Source organism: Neophocaena asiaeorientalis, unplaced genomic scaffold, assembly GCF_003031525.2.
Source record: "Neophocaena asiaeorientalis asiaeorientalis breed wild unplaced genomic scaffold, Neophocaena_asiaeorientalis_V1.1 scaffold114, whole genome shotgun sequence".
Classification (NCBI taxonomy): Eukaryota; Metazoa; Chordata; class Mammalia; order Artiodactyla; family Phocoenidae; genus Neophocaena; species Neophocaena asiaeorientalis.
Window position 1 is genome coordinate 5212101 of NW_020173116.1, and position 16927 is coordinate 5229027.

Consider the following 16927-nt stretch of genomic DNA (forward strand, 5'->3'; position numbering starts at 1 on the left):
ATTTTGCTCTGGATGGAAACTTCATCATCTATATATTCTGGGTAACCGCCCGCACGTTTATTTTGTAATTCCAAACACCCAGGAGGGCCGAGCCAGCTGGCCCTTCCTCCACTTCAGCCCGGACATAACACTTTCACATCCCACACGCACTGCTGCATCCATTGAATCATTTCCATCATGATTCCTTTTCTCACTGTAAGCTCCCACATCTCATCATGTTTGAGGTGTTGCTGTTTCTTCTCTTTGTAAAAAAAAAAAGGTCTCCCCAGGCTGCAGAACTGTTTTCTCGTGCCAAGTAGAGACGAACAACGGAGCACACACGTGCCAGAGGGAAGACCCCGCTGCGCCCTGGGGAGGAGGGAGCTGGTTCAGTGGGTCTGCTGTGATTCCCAGTGTACCGTTCACTCATCTTACGGTGGACACAGATGGCATATGGGGCTTCCTCTCGCTAGTGACATGGCCTCCTGGAAAGTCTGCAGAAAATTCGTCCATCCCGTGAGTAGAAACTACATCTAACGGGACACCGTTAACCTCTGCCGACTTAAGAGATGCTGAGTGCGGCTCTGAAACCCCATCTTCCCCATTTTAAGAGACTCTCCCAGTCAGGCGAGACACACACTGATTCAGAGCCTCTCCGTGATGTCGAGAGGCGCAGCAGACGGAGAATCTTCCCTGGAACAAAACCTGCCTGTCCAGCTCCCACAGAAGGTGCCAGAAGAGCAAGAAAAACAAAGTGGGGAGGAGCCCCCTGGGGTGGAGGGGGGGGAATTCTACCCTCTCCCGACCCCTAGAAGGGTTTTTACAAAAGTTAAATCCCCCACAAAAAAACAGAACGAAAGGGAACTTGGCCAAAGGGCATGTAGAATTCTGGTTAAAACAAAGAGAACTGAGAATCATATTTCAAAGACTCCCCCCCACCGCAACTATTAAGTAAAGCAGGACATTGTGTTGTTTCCTCTCTCATGCTTATTGGATGCTTACGGGTTTGCAGCAAACTCGCTGCTTGGTTTCTGAAACATGCAGAGAGCAGGCTGAGAGCAGCGTTTGCCGTTTGGTGCCCAGCCCACGCCAACCCTGGCCAGTGACCAGCCAGATGCCATCAGGACCAAGAAGGGCAAGCCCCCCGATGGCACGGCAGCGTCCGCAGAGCCCAGCGCCCAGGACGGTCGGTGCACACTTGTGCAGATGCCCGTGGGACTAGCAGGGGGGGGGGGGACACCCTTGGCAACCTCCCAAGTGCTCTCACATCCCGCCCCTGCCCCAGACAGGAGGCTGTAGCTGGGCACAGAGCTAAGGCACTAATGCAGCAGGTGGACAGACACCAACCAGATCCAACGGCTGCCACCCCGGGCAGAGTGGAGAGAGGGGGGGGGGGGGGACACCCTTGGCAACCTCCCAAGTGCTCTCACATCCCGCCCCTGCCCCAGACAGGAGGCTGTAGCTGGGCACAGAGCTAAGGCACTAATGCAGCAGGTGGACAGACACCAACCAGATCCAACGGCTGCCACCCCGGGCAGGAGAGGCGCTGCTCACAGCACTACCTTAGGATAAAGATCAGATTTTTCAAAGGATGAGAACGTTAAGCACATCCCTGTGTTTTGCCCCTCAGAAGAATACCCTGCTCTCCCACTGGCGAAATTTGCTGCAGTTTTCGAATCTCAGTAGCAGTGCCAAGAGCTCCACCTGGGAACCCCTGGGCAAACGACCACTCCTCGGGGAAGCTGCCTTTTCTTCTTCCAGCACGTCTCTGCGGGTTGTCTCTCTTCCTCCTGTTTGGCTTGATGACAGCAACTCGGACACTCCTCCTTCCCCCGGGGCAGCGCCCCCTCCAGCTTCTTCCGAGGCAGCTTCGAGCACCTCCCTCGGTCACAGCTTGATGAAGGCGGCCGGCTGGGGCGGCTGCTGCCCCGAGCCGGGGGGCGGGAAGAGGCTGGCGATGGCTATGTCCACAATGCCCTGGCACAGCTCCGCATAGAGCTTCCTGAAACGGGTTCAAAGAGCTATTATGAGGATGCTCATCCAAGTGCAAGTGAAAAGTCAACGCTTTTTTCACCGGGATCTGCCCTAGAAATTCCACCTCACGTTTCTAAGACTGGTGTCTGCTGACCATGCAAATCCTGCAGGAGGTACTGCAGGAAGAGAAAGCAGCCACTCAACAGATATTTCTGGAAGGTCTTGCAGGTGAACAGACAAGACGACTCCTGCTCTGACTTGAACTGCAGGGAAGACAGGCAATTCCAAAGAGAACGGGGGCCGTCTTGCCTGTCTCGGGGGGCACACCTGGAGGCGCAGGCTCTCCCCAGGGAAAGTGCCCACGCAGTGTGGCTGAGGGGCCTTTAGGAAAGACTCCCCGGAGTGACAGCTCAGCCAAGACCCGGAGAGGGAATCAAGTCGGACAGAGAATGGATGATGGGATAGGAAACAGGATGAAGGAGGGGGAGCCAGACACAAAGAATGAGGGAGAGATGTGGAGAGAAAGGAGGGGAGGGAGAAAGAGAGACTTGGGCGAGAGAGAAGAGGGGCAGTGCAAATGGAAGGAGTGGTACCCACTGAGGAGAGAGAACTCAGGGCATCTGGGGAACTGGACCATTGCAGTGCGAGGCTAGGGACAAGGCAGGGGCCAAGCCATGCAGGGTTCTGAGGCCACGTGCAGGGGTCTGGAACCACCATAGCAGAAAAGCTAAGGAGGAAAACATCCCATCCAGTCTCTTCAGGGAAGCGACGAGGCCCTCTAGCTCCCCACTCACTTATTGCCTATAGGATTTTCGCCCGTTTCACATGACAGCACATGAGGCCCCAGAGCCAGCTCTCTCAGGACTGTCTCTAACACAGGGAAAAACCAGAGACATATGGTCCAAAGAGAAAACCCACATCTGGGATGGCGCTCCAGGCCTGATGTGCCTTCCCAACTCACTCAAAACACATTTGGAATCCAGGTGGCTGCAGCCAAGGGTAGGAGACCAGGCCAGCTCGACCTAGAGGAACAGAGGTCTTTACTGCCCCGATTTCCAGAAGATGCTATGTCCCAATCTCCATCAGGTAGGAAATCTTCACAAGCGAATTCCCATCCCTCCTGATGCAATGGCAAATCTCTGCTATCATCCACCCCATCACAGAAACTTTCTCCCTGCCCCTCCCATCCCCTTCTACTGCCCTTGAAGCTGGAACTTGTATGTTCTAACCTCTGGTAAGGCCCTCTGGGAAGAAAGCTCACGCAAAGCCATGCTTCCGTTGTCTACCCCAGGAAGTCCTAAGTGCCAGCTAACCTTCATCTTTCCTGCTGGATGTCTGCTCTTCCCTCTCTCCCCTCTCTCCCCTCTCCCCAGTTCCCCAGCCTCTGCCCCTTCTGTCTATGAATCAAGTCCCATTTTCAACAGTCTGGCGTGGCCACACCACTCAACCTCCCACTTCTGAAGGGATAGTGACCAGGGGGCCTGCAAGGGAGTGATAGCGGCTGCTAAACTTGGGACTCGGCAAGTCCCCAGGAGCCACAACCGTCAAAATACACCGTGTTTGGTGTTTCGTGATGCCTGTCATTAGCTACCTCGGGGAGGCATTTTCCAAAGGGGATACTGGGGGGAGGGGAGGACACAGCTTCAACCTGGTCAACTCATATCTTCGCTATTTCTGGTGTAGGAAGTACCTGACATACAGGCAAGAGTGGGCCTTTGAACATCCTGCTGGTTTTCATACAGCAAGATGAGTAAGTCCCATTTTTAACACGTACACGACAATGGAAACTGTGGTTCCTGAACAAAGGCTTCCCGGGACTTCCCTGGTGGCGCAGTGGTTAAGAATCCGCCTGCCAATGCAGGGGACACGGGTTCGAGCCCTGGTCCAGGAGGATCCCACACGCCGCGGAGCAACTAAGCCCGTGTGCCACAACTACTGAGCCCGCGCTCTAGAGCCTGCCAGCCACAACTACTGAGCCCGCGTGCTACAACTACTGAAGCCCACGCACCTAGAGCCCGTGCTCCGCAACGAGAAGCCACTGCGATGAGAAGCCCGCGCACCGCAACGAAGACCCAACGCAGCCAAAAATAAATAATTAAAAAAAAAAAGACTTTCCTTTGACTACGCCATCATGTCATCATCTCCATTGACCCTCTCCCCCCTGTTCGTCCTTTTGGAAGCAAGGACCCAAGAACACTCCCCACTCAAAATCATGAACCTAAAAGATAGAATCTGAGGGACTTTCCCAGTGGTCCAGTGGTTGGGACTCCATGCTTTCACTGCCGGGGGCCCGGGTTCAATCCCCGGTCGGGGAACTAAGATCCCACAATCCATGAGGCTCGGCCAAAAAATAAAAAGATGGAATCTGTTTCTTTTCTATTACAGCAACTGTAACACAGTAGGATTCATATAATAATTAACTGGGCAGTGTCTGTCTCCCTCCTCCAGTCGACTCCTTGAGGACGCTCATTTTTACATGTTCCTAAAATCCCCGCTCTTTCCCTGGACCCCACTACCCGCATCAGGACTCTGAACGAAGGGAATCCAACAGACAGTGAGTGGCTGTGTGGGAGCTGGTGAGATGGAGCCCAGAGAAGCCAGTGAACCCTGATGCCCAGGGGTTTATCACCAGAGGCCTCTGTTGGGGCCCAGCATGACCTGATCCTGCAAGGCACCTCAGAGAGCAGGTGAGTTTCCACCAGGTGGGTGGGTGCTACTGTTGGGGAAAGAGGTCAAAGCCATTACTCGACACTCCAAATGAACTAAGAAGTTGCTGTTTCTCTGCCCTCCCTAGCCTTCAATCCCTACGCGGAACAAAAGAGGCAGATTCGCCTTTTCCAGCCCAGAGACTGGAGGTCCACCCTTGAGCCAAAGCCCTTAAGACCAATGATAAATAAAGGGTCCAACCTCTACGGAAAGCATTCAGTTATGAGGGCCTGCACCAGATTATCTGTATCTTGACCTAGGATAATTTACACTTGGAATCAAAGAGCTACCCTGGAGAAGAAACACTTAGTGAACAGCTCATAAGCTTCTGGAATAAACTGAAACAGAATCACTTTTGCCCACAAGACAGTGGGGTTACTTTATTACTTTCTTACCTCGTATACTTGAATGCCTGACTGCATTTTAGATTCTGGTCCTTGAGTCACCATCAAGACATGATGGCATCCTTGTCTTTAAACACTTAAAGCTGCCATTTAAACGTTCCCAAAGCTCTTCACAGTACGCAAACAGAACCTCCCTGCTCCCTGACACCCCATCCTGGCTGATGTGTAAGTTTGGGCCTAATGATAAAGAAATTCTATGCATTGAAGCACCAATGTCATTAGGGAGTATTAGGAAGATAGAAAGATGTCTCTATGTAAATAAAACCTAAGCAATTACTGACTCAGGTGAGTAAGAGTGTTAACCAGTAACACACACTATGTCCATCCAACGACTATTTGCAGACTAGGATGTGCGAGGCACGGTGCCAGGTGCTGGGACTCCAAGGAGAACCATAGAAACAAGGCTGCTGCCCCCACGGTGCATATATTCCGTAAAGAAAACAAAAATGGGTTGATTTGACAGCAATTAGTGTAATGAAGTAAACTACCAAGGCTCTGGCTGGAGAAAATCAAAGATAGGACTGTTCAAGACTTGTGGTTGCCGAGGGGAGGGGGGAGGGAGGGATGCATTGGGAGTTTGGGGGTGAGCAGATGCAAACCGGTATATACAGAATGCATAAACAACAAGGTCCTACTGTAGAGCACAGGGAACTCTATTCAATATCCTGGGATAAACCATAATGGAAAAGACTATGAAAAAGAATGTCTATCTATGTATCACTGAATCACTCTGCACGGCAGAAATTAACACAACACTGGAAATCAACTATGCTTCAATAAAATAAATTTTTTAAAAAAGATGGGATTATTCAGGGGAGGCGGGAAGGCTTCCCGGAGATGCCATTTTGACAGAGTAGAAGCAGCCTTGGTAAGACTGGGCTGCGGGGGTAGGGTAAGAGCAAGCCAAAGGCCCCGCAGCAGGTAAGCGTCATCAGGGAAACGACGCTCTGGGTGAGGCTGGAGAGGTAGGCGGGGCGGTAGAGTCAGGTTTCAGTCAGAAACCTCAGAGTCAGGTTTCGGTCCCAGGCGCAGGGGGAAGGCTAGAGAACAGCAGGGCCTGGTTTCCGGCTGCTCAGGGGAGAACAGACTCCACTGGGGCAATTGCGAGAAGGTGCGGAGACCCAGTTAGCAGGCTCTCTGCAAAAGCTAAGCTGGAGGACGATGTCTGGGAGAGCAAGGGCAGCGGGCGGGGGAGCAGAGGGCTGGCGAGGCTGGAAGCAGAACTGACCAGGCCCCGATGGACAGAACCTGAGGGTAATGGAAAGGCAGGGGCAGGGTCTCGGTCACCTGGAAAGCGGGGGGCGGCGGGGGTGGGGGCTGGACATTCAGTGAGATGGGCGACTCTGGCCGGGTGGGGCGCCTACTGGACATCCACACACATCCTTGCAGGACGCCGGGAAGACAGGTGCAGATACTGGCCTGCAACTCCGGGCTGCGACATCATTTGCTGGTTTTAAAATCCTGAAGTGCAATATGGGCTTGGCTGGGGACCTGGAAAGAACAGTTTCTGTGCAGCGGCCGGGATGCGAGGCAGCCCAGAGCAGATGGACCAGAGCATGGATGCGGACTGAGGACGAGGAGACAGCGTGTGCACGTGTGGCTTCTCCAGAAGTGTGGCTGTGGAGGGAGCAGGGAGGGGGTGGTCCCGGGAGCAGGGCGGGGCTTCAGAGGAGGGCTTTTCTTAATTGCAGGGGAAATCTGCTGAACGCCACAGGCTGGTGGGAATGATGCAGCCAAGAGGGAGAAAGCAGATGAGGGAGGCATCCTCAAGCCACCCTCTTGCCTGGAGGGAGGGGATCGGGTCCAGAGCACAAGGAAGGGACAAACCTCTGACAGGAAGGACGGGAGAAGATGGACACCCCTGTGGACCTGGGGAAGGGAGGACGTGAAACATTCTGCTCCCCTCCACCCCTGGTCTCCTCAGCTTTCCTTTCTCCTTCAGATCTCGGTTCCAAACATCACCTCCCAGGGGGACTTTTTGCTCAATTATATTACCTTCTAACATCTCTTACCCTACGAAAGGGTGTGTCCCAGTTTGTAATCTATATTTGTCTTGTCCTTTGTCTCGCCCAGTCTCCCTCCACTGAGGGCGGGGCCCGGGTCTCTCTGCTCACGACTGTGACCCAGAGCCCAGTCCGGGGCCTGGCGGGTTAGGGGTATCTAACGGGTATTCGTTAGCGGCAGGCAAGGATGAATGAGACGGCATCCCACCTGCCAGGTCACAGCCACGAAGCAGGTGGCAAATGAGAGAACTGCTTATGTGTTAACACTGCCCCTTGGAGGTGCAGGCCTTTCTCCTACGCCGTCGGAAGATCACACCGCAATTCCTCCAAGACGTGGACGTGGGGAACCCTGAAAGGGTCTTGACACTAACGAATGTGGATCCTCAGAGGAACCAACAGCCTTTGAGGATGAAGTCCAAATGACTCCCTTACACGTAAGGAGTCCCACAGTGGGGCCCCAACTCACCTTCTCACCCTCACCTTTCCTCACCCCCGACGCTCATGCCACGCTGCAGCCAGGCTCCTCCCAGGAGGAACAGAAGTTCCCCGAGGGCAGGGTCTGTTCATCTGTGCATCTCCCCTAGAGCCTGGCCCAGAGCAAGGTCCCACTGGATTCTGGGTTCCCTCCCCCTTAGCACACATGACACTCCCCTCTTACACCCCAGCCTCAGCTCCACGATGTCCATGGTACCTTCTCAGACCACTTCCTGCCCAGGGAGCCTCTGAACTACTTGGTCATCACTTTCTCCCTGACTCACAGGACGCGGCTGACTCATCACCTTGTCAAGGGAGAGGGTCGCTGCTGGTATTACTAGCTTTGTTTAGAACTCCCACGGCATCCACCACCCACAAGTGCTAAGTGCTCAACACATACAGGGAGGAAAAGGGATAAGAAATGACTCAGCAAAACCCCCTGCTGGCCGGGGTCCTCCCAAAGCCCTCCCGTCGCTGGTACCTCCTCCATGATGGCACTCAAAGGGTCCGTGGTTGGACACCCAGGTAACAGGAGCTCACCACCTTGCCAAGACAGACTACTTCTCCTGCAGAACTAACTTCCCACACGTTTTAACCCAAACCCTTCTCTTCCAGGGACTCAAGGAGACTAGGACTTTGTGTATTTGCCTCCCACCCCCCGTTTTTAATTTAATTTAATTTTTTAAAATTTATTTTTTATTTTTGCAGTACGTGGGCCTCTCACTGCTGTGGCCTCTCCCGTTGCGGAGCACAGGCTCCGGACGCGCAGGCTCAGCGGCCATGGCTCATGGGCCCAGCCGCTCCGCGGCATGTGGGATCTTCCCGGACCGGGGCACGGACCCGTGTCCCCTGCATCGGCAGGCGGACTCCCAACCACTGCGCCACCAGGGAAGCCCTTATTTTTAAATGCATTAAAAATCGTGCTAGTCTCCTTTGCCGCACGGACTTCAAACTGCGTGAAATGCAGTAAACCTCATTTTAGATAAAAGCAAACAGACAGACAAAAACCCAGCGGTGTTCGGGCTTACTGAGCGCAAGCAGGGGCGCCGTTGACTTCAATGAGCCAGACCTTCATCTCCTCATCCACCATGAAGTCGAAGCCGAAGAGCTGGAAGCTCTGGTAAGGGAGGTGTCGGGTGCTGATGGCGGGCTCCACGCTCATAAGGCAGCTCCTGCAGGGCAGAGGGGGCGCTCACTGAGGATGGGGTGGTCCAGGGAGAAGGACCACCGCAAGAGGTGCTTGGATGGTTTTACGTCGAACGTGCTGATGAAAATGAGGCTTTGGCTTAATTCTCTTTTTTAAATGCATTACCAATAGATTATTCACGATGATGTGAGTTATTTGTTAGAAAACTCTGCCATCACTCTTGTTCTTACAAGTAGTGGCTGCTTTCCCAGCAGGTGCTGAGTCACCGTGGTCCCTACAAATGTGGACTCCTCCAACAGGTGGACTGCTGCCACATTTGTTTATAATAAGCAGAACAAACCAAAAAAAATAATAATAATAAGCAAAACATTTCTACGTATTTTTGCTATATAAAAGAATGGACCACCATTTAGTGAAGAGCAGAATTTGCAAAAAGAATGCTGACTCCGTTCATTTCTTTCACTAGCTCCAGTTCAAGTACCAAACAGTTGCTTTTAAAGCTTTATATAATGAAACAAGATATTGAAATGCAGAATAGGATTTAATATTAGGATCAACGACTGTTTGCAAAAATTGCAGGATTTTAGTGACGCAGAAAAGCTGAAAGTGAATCTCAGAGACATAACGGAAAAGTTCATGATGCCTGAGGTCAGGCTGCTGAAGCCGGAGGCTCGGACAAATTTTTTAACCTCTTTAAGCCAAGTGTTGATTGACTTCATTGTCCGTAAAGTTGGGGTAAAAATAATACTTACTCCCAGTGCTGAGATGGTTCAATGACATAATTACATAAGGAACCTGGCATGACTTCTGGTAGCTAGGAAGCATCTAATAAATGTAAGCATATTCTATGAATTTATCATTAATTACGATAATCACGAATGTATTGTTTATGAATAATAAAGAACTGTTATCTAGTACAACCATCCCAGAAAAATCCTATGCCGTTTCTGTTTCATGAAGCTCTCTTCACTGATTTTTCCCTCAACTAGATGTTGGGGCAAAATATTTCTCTTAGTAAATGCAATATATGTTATGATGACTCTAAGACTACCAGAGATAGCTGTCCTTCTACACAGCTGTATATTTAGAAGGAAAAAGATGTGTCCTAAAAAAAAAAAAAAAAAAAAAAAAAAAAAAAAAGAAGAAATAGAAGGGGACTTCGCTGGTGGTCCAGTGGTTAAGACTCCACACTTCCAATGCAGAGGGCGTGGGTTTGATCCCTGGTCGGGGAACTAAGATCCCAGGTGCCGTATGGCCAAAAAGAAAAAAGACGTGTCCTTATAAGTAGCTTTTGGCTTATGACTTTAAAAGAAGAACTGAGGCTTCTGTGAACTTGGCACCAGGGTCTTGCTCCCCTCAACCTCCCTCCACCCCAAGCATCAGTTTCCTCCTTTTTTTCTCCAAGAGGAAACATTTTCTATAGATGTGTTTAAACCTTTCAAGATCACTTTGGACAGTCACTTAAGAACCAATTGGAATAAAAATTTCTTCTCCCATTCATCCCTAACCTGCAAGCCACATATCACATTTTTTTCTATATTTCATCTCTATTCTACTAGAGAATACCCTTAACTTTTGTTTTTATTAAAATGCCCTTTAAAATATAATTTAGAAAAAAATTTTAATTTAATAGGTGCTCATGGTTAAAAAAAAAAAAACCAACAATACTGAAGGATAAAAATGGAAAGAAACATTACACTCCAACACTTACAGGAAAAACTGAAAGCAAGAACCAAATCAAAACGAAATATTGTTTTATCTGCTGGGAGTTCAAGTTAATAATTCACTTTAAAGAATTTTTTTTCATCATCAGAGACTTTATATAGTACATCTTTTTTTTCAGCTGGAGTGGGAAGTTTGGGGGAAGCTGGCTGGGGAAGAAAAGAACATGAGAGCCGCGAGGAGCGTTAATGGCACCAAAGTAGCAACACTCTGCAGTGCACAGAACAACGAGGAGGAGGGGGTATATCAAATATCAAATAAATCTTTTGCCTAAAATATGAATTCTTTCTTCAGTATACTTGACGTATCTGGTGTCAGAATTCTAACCACATATAATCCCTGAAGAGATGGAACTCTGAGCCCCGTAATTATTCTGTTAGACTCTGTGTAAGAATACATTAAGGAAAAAGGCTCAGTCGTCATGACAGGGTGGTAACAACAGGGCAGATAAACAGACCACGGAACGGAACAGAGATCCCAGGAACAGACTCTCACATAAACGGCCACCTGATTTATAACAAAGGCACACCAAAACGCAGTGGGGAAAGGACAGTCTTAGGTACTAGTGACCTGGGGTCATAAAGGGTTAAAATGTATGGGGAAATCTAACAGGATATTAACTATACAAATAATAAAAACAACGACTTGTGATTTTCAAATGTATGTAGCACTAATGACTACCCATATACTTACAATTCAATACCTTTCAACCCCCTCCTTGGGTCCCTCCCGCCTCCCCTCCAGAGTTAACCGCTATTTTGAATTTTGTGTTTAGCATTACTTTGTTTCTCTCTAGATTTTTACCACATGTGCGCATTCCTCCAAATAATGTATTACTTAGTTTTGCTTGTTTTTCAATTTATATGAACAGGACCAATTTGTAATTTTTTGCTTGACATTATATTTGTATAACTCCAGTGAAAAAAATCCTTCAGGAATAAGGTAAACTAAAGACATGCTCAGATGATGGAAAATTAAGAGGACTTACACCAGCAGAACTGCTCTAGAAGAAATGCTGAAGTCTGAAGGGAAATGAAACTTGGAACTTGAGGACTGAAGGAAGAGCAAAGGAAACTGCAAATATCTGGGTAAATGTCAAAGCGTATTTTTCTCCTTTTATATTTAAAGTGGAAGTGGGTTTCTTGTAGAAAGCATATAGTTTGGTCTTTTTAAATTTTTTAATCCAACCTGACAATCTATCATATATTAAGTACGTATATAATAAACCCTGGAGTAACCACTAAAACAAACAAGCAAAAATACAAAGAGATATAGCCAAATACTCAGTGGAAAAATTAAAATGGAACTCTAAAAAAGTTCAAATAATTCAAAAGAAGGCAGGAAACAGGGAAATGAAAAACAAAAAAGAAGGGACAGACAATGAACAATACAATGGTAGACATAAATCCCATCAAGTCAGTAATTACTTTAAATTTAAATGGTATAAACACAACAATTAAAAAACAGAGATGATGATGAATTGGGCAATTGGGATTGACATGTATATACTGATGTGTATAAAACTGATGACTAATAAGAACCTGCTGTATAAAAAAATAAATAAAATTAAATTTAAAAAAAAAGAGATGATATACTGGGTTAAAAGCAAAAGAAAACAAAATCCAATGATATGATGTCTACCAAAAGCCCATTTTAAATATAGAATAGAATAGAGAAGAAGGGTAAAGGGATGGAAAGAGACATACCATTAATCAAAAGAAAGCTGGACTGGCTATATTAATATCAGACAAAATAGACTTCAAAATAAGAAATATTACGAGAGATAAAGACAGAAACTACATAATGATAAAGAGGTCAATTCCCCTCAAAGAGATAACAATTCTAAATGCATATGCACCTGACAACAGATCTTCAAAATGTACAAAGCAAACACCTAATAAAACTAAAAGGAGGGACTTCCCTGGTGGAGCAGTGGTTAAAAATCCACCTGCCAATTAAGGGGACATGGGTTCGAGCCCTGGTCCAGGAAGATCCACATGCTGTGGAGCAACTAAGCCCGTGTGCCACAACTACTGAGCCTGAGTGCCACAACTACTGAGCCCATGCACTTAGAGCCCATGCTCCACAATGAGAAGCCACCACAATGAGAAGCCTGTGCACCGCAACAAAGAGTAGCCCCCAAAAATACAAAAAAAAAGGGCTTCCCTGGTGGCGCAGTGGTTGAGAGTCCGCCTGCCGATGCAGGGGACACGGGTTCGTGCCCCAGTCCGGGAAAATCCCACATGCCATGGAGCAGCTGGGCCCATGACCCATGGCTGCTGAGCCTGCGCGTCCGGAACTTGTGCTCCGCAACAGGAGAGGCCGCAACAGTGAGAGGCCCGCGTACCGCAAAAAAAAAAAATTCAAATTTTATAAAAATTTTTAGAATTTTTCGAAGGGGAATTATAAAAGAAAATAAACAAAACATTTTTAAAATAAAAATAAAATGAAAACAAAAACATGACATAGCAAAATCTGCGGGATGCAGCTAACGAGTACTTATAAGAAAATTGATGGCCTTAAATGCTTATATTCTATAAAAAAATAAATCTCTCCAATCAATGATCTAACCTTGCACTTTAAGGAAACTAGAAAAAGAAAAGCAAACCAAACCTCCCAAAAGCGGAAGGATGAAAATAGTTAAGAACATAAATCAAAGAAAGTGAAAACAGAAACAACGAAGAAAATCTATAAAGCCAAAAGCTGAGTTTTAGAAGAGATGAATAAAATTGATAAGCCTCTAACCAATCTGTCCCAGTGAAAGACAGAAGATATAAACTACCAACATGAGGTAATTACCAACATAAGGATTAAAAAAAAGTGACAGCATTACAGATCCTATAGATATTAAAAGGATAATAATGGGATATAACAAATAATTTTTGTTCTTAGACAATGTAAATGGAACCATTCCTTGAAAGGCACAAACTCCCAAAGCTCCTTTAAGACACATTTAACCGAAAGGGATATGAATAAGTTACCTTATTATATGTTTAATTTGTAGTAAGATACTACTTTCCAGGGTGATGTTCAAAGCACTTGTTAGGTACCGATTGAACTCCTCAAAGAACATTTCGTTCCCTTCTTCGTACTTCCCATAGTTCTTTGAGTACTCCTTTTGAATGCAGTGATTAGTCAAATGGCAAGTCTTATCTTGGAAATTATCCACATGATACGGTTCTGAAGCAGTCCGAAGTACACCCTCTCTATAGAGGTAGATATTATATTGATGATCCACCAAGACCCAGCTTCTGCAAGTCAATAAAATATTCAAGTTACCCAAAGTTTCTGCATATTATATATATCATCCCCACACCTTGATTTTTCTGGGAGGAAACAGAGGAAGGAGGTATGTTCTAAAATTATACGAGGCATGCCATGACAACATTGTAAAGCAACTATACTCCAGAAAAAATTAAAAAAAAAAAAATACACAAGGCAAGCCATGCCAGTTAGCCAAGATAGTGGATTACCACCATAATGAGGTAAAGAAAACATTTCACCATAACTGACAAGGAGACTCTGATCCATTCAAAAGATACAGTATTTCGAAGAGATCTGAGTGGCTTGGTTTTTACGGTTAATCTATGAAACCTCCAGTTGCCATGTTTGCTCTTTTAGTTATCTTAAGAAGACTTTCTGCTGAAGCTGATCTGACAGCACTGGGGTTCGAGAGGCAGCAAGTCAACGTGAAGGCACCTAAGTGACAAAGAGTCCTGGATGGGGAGATGACAGCAAGGTTCAGGGCAAGCTGGGGCAGGGCTTTCAGCTTTTGAAAGCACCATGCAACCTACTTCTCCTTGCAGGCCCTTTGCTCGCAAAGGTAAAGTCCAAACCCCTGAGGTGTGTTCATGAAAACCTTAAAAAGTGGGACACAGATAATAAAGTGAGGACATGCTCTTTGGCAGGATCACCTGATCTGCTGTGACTGTATTAGGTGTTCTATGCATATCTCTCTGCTGCTTTCATAAAGCAAGCCCCACACACTGATATCCTTTCTTTGGATCCACAAGTCATCTTCATTAAAGAGAATACTTAAAAAAAAGAAAATTCATCATCTTAATAACATTTTCTAGAAAGACAAGAGAAAGAGTGAAAGAAAAACAGAAGCTCGGTTCTGTTCAGCTGCACTCAACTTGGGGAACATTAAACGAAGTCCAATACTTCCCTATAAACCATGTCACCCTCCGCATCACACACCACTGCATTTTTTCCAGGTTTGTAAAACAAAAACTCCAGACGCGGAAGCATTACCGGATGTCAAACTTGCGATGACCTGGCTCCAGAAGCAGGGGGCGCTCAAGGTATTTCTGGATCACGTGCACCTGGCCCTGGCTGTCTATGAAATCCAGCAGCTCCGCAGCGTCCGAGGAGATGAGGATGCCTTCACCTAACAGGGCAAAAGCAAACCATAATCAGTCCAGTTCACCCCAAGAGGAAAAGCTCTCTGCAAAGCCAGAAAGGAAATTCTGACAGCAGGTAAAAACCGACAGGAGGCTGTTACTGGCCGACTCGCTTTTCATTCTCCATCCTTTCCCTCCTTCCATCTCTCTCACTCTCCCCTCTCCCCACAAAAGCAGCAGGGTTATCCAACCCTCTCTCCATGTAGGACTGTAAACACTGTCATGGCAGGCTCCATGAAATTTCATTTTTATGGATATTCAAAGGGTCTAAGCACCATAAAGGCCGCTCTACTTTTGGTCACTGGCTACCACAGTAAAGGCTGTATGCTGCTTATGGCCAATAAACCGACTGGAAACACTATATCTAGTAGAAACATCAGGTGGTTAGGGCAGAAAGACAAATGTACAAGAACATTCCTGCAGCGTTGTATTAGAAAAAAATGGATACATTCAAAGTGTCCATCAACCTAGAGATTGTCATACCGAGTGAAGGAAGTCAGGCTTACTTCAGAGAAAGAGAAATATCATATGATATCGCTTGCATGTGGAATCTAAAGAAATGGTACAAATGAACTTATTTACAAAAGAGAAATAGAGTCACAGATGTATAAAACAATCTTACGGTTACCAGGGGTGAAAGGGCGGGGGGAGGGATAAATTGGGAGATTGGGATTGACATATACACACTGCTATATATAGAATAGATAATAAGGACCTACTGTATAGCACAGGGAACTCTGCTCAATACTCTGTAATGCCCTATATGGGAAAAGAATCTAAAAAAGAGTGGATATATGTATATGTGTAACTGATTCACTTTGCTGTACACCTGAAACTAACTCAACATTGTAAATCAACTATACTCTAATATAAAGTGTCCATCAATATTAGATAAATGATGCAACAGCTTTGAGATATTTTTTATATCCTACAAAATTCACCCTTGTAAAGTGTAAAATTCAATGGTGTTTAGTATATTCAAGAGGTTTGCAACCATCACTACAATCTAATTTTAGGACATTTTCTTCACTTCCCCCCAAACCCCACACCCACCAAGCAGTTACTCCCCATTCCTTCCTCACACTAGCTCCTGAGGACTACTAACCTACTTTCTGTCTCTATGGGTTTGCCTATTCTAGATGCTTCATATAAATGGAAACACACAATATGGGGCCCTTTCTGGTCTGGCTTCTTTCATTAACACAGCGTTTTTAAGCTTCACCCATGTTATAGCATGTGTCAATATGCCATTCCACCTTCCTATGACTAAATATTCCATAGTATGGATATATCACATTTTGTTCAATCAACTGATGGACATTTGGGTTGTTTCCACTGTTGTTTGGCTCTTTTTTTTAAAATTTTATATTATAGTTGATCTACGATGTTGTGTTAGTTTCAGGTATACAGCAGTTACTCAGTTATACATATACATGTATCTTTGGCTCATGAATAATGCTGCTATGAAGATGTGTACTGTAGTTTTCGCGTGGAAAACATATGTTTTCAACATATGACATATGTTTTCAACTCTTTTGGAAATATACCTAGGAGTGGAATTGTTGGTCATATGGTAACTGTTTAACTTTTTAAGGAACTACCAAACTGTTTTCCAAAATAGTTTGGTAATAGCTGTACCATTTTACATTCCCATAAGCAAAGGGCGGCAAGAGCTCCATTTCTTCACATCCTTGCCAACACATGTTGTACTCTGTCTTAACTATAGCCATCCTAGTGGCTGTGAGGGAGGTGGTATGTTATTATGGTTTTGATTTGCATTTCTCTAATGACTTGTAATGTTGAGCATGTTTTCACATGCTTATTGGCTATTTATGTCATTTGTTTGTTTTGAGAAAGGTCTAGATTCTTTGCTCATTTCTTAATGGGTTATTTGTCTTTATTACTGAGTTATAAGGTCTTTATACATTCTGGATACTGGTACCTTATATGATTTGCAAATATCTCCTCCAATTCTCAACAGTTCCATTATTGCACAGGATCCTCATATCGCTCTTTCAAAGCCACAAGTACCTCCCCCACCCCACTCCCCGACCCCTGGTAGCCGCTAATCCGTTTTCCATTTCTATAATTGTGTCATTTCAAAAATGTTACATA

At 46.2% G+C, this 16927-nt stretch overlaps 1 protein-coding gene across 1 annotated transcript in view; it reads right to left on the reverse strand.

Annotated features, from left to right (window-relative positions):
• Positions 1–1370: 1370 nt before the first annotated feature.
• TTL (tubulin tyrosine ligase) overlaps positions 1371–16927 on the reverse strand; it is a 32533-nt gene continuing 16976 nt past the window's right edge. The window contains exons 4-7 of the mRNA XM_024743867.1: positions 14664–14799; positions 13391–13660; positions 8569–8712; positions 1371–1981 (exon numbers count right to left, since the gene is read on the reverse strand). Coding sequence (XP_024599635.1) covers positions 1867–1981; positions 8569–8712; positions 13391–13660; positions 14664–14799 — 665 coding nt within the window. The 3' untranslated portion in view covers positions 1371–1866. The remainder of the gene's footprint in view (positions 1982–8568; positions 8713–13390; positions 13661–14663; positions 14800–16927) is intronic.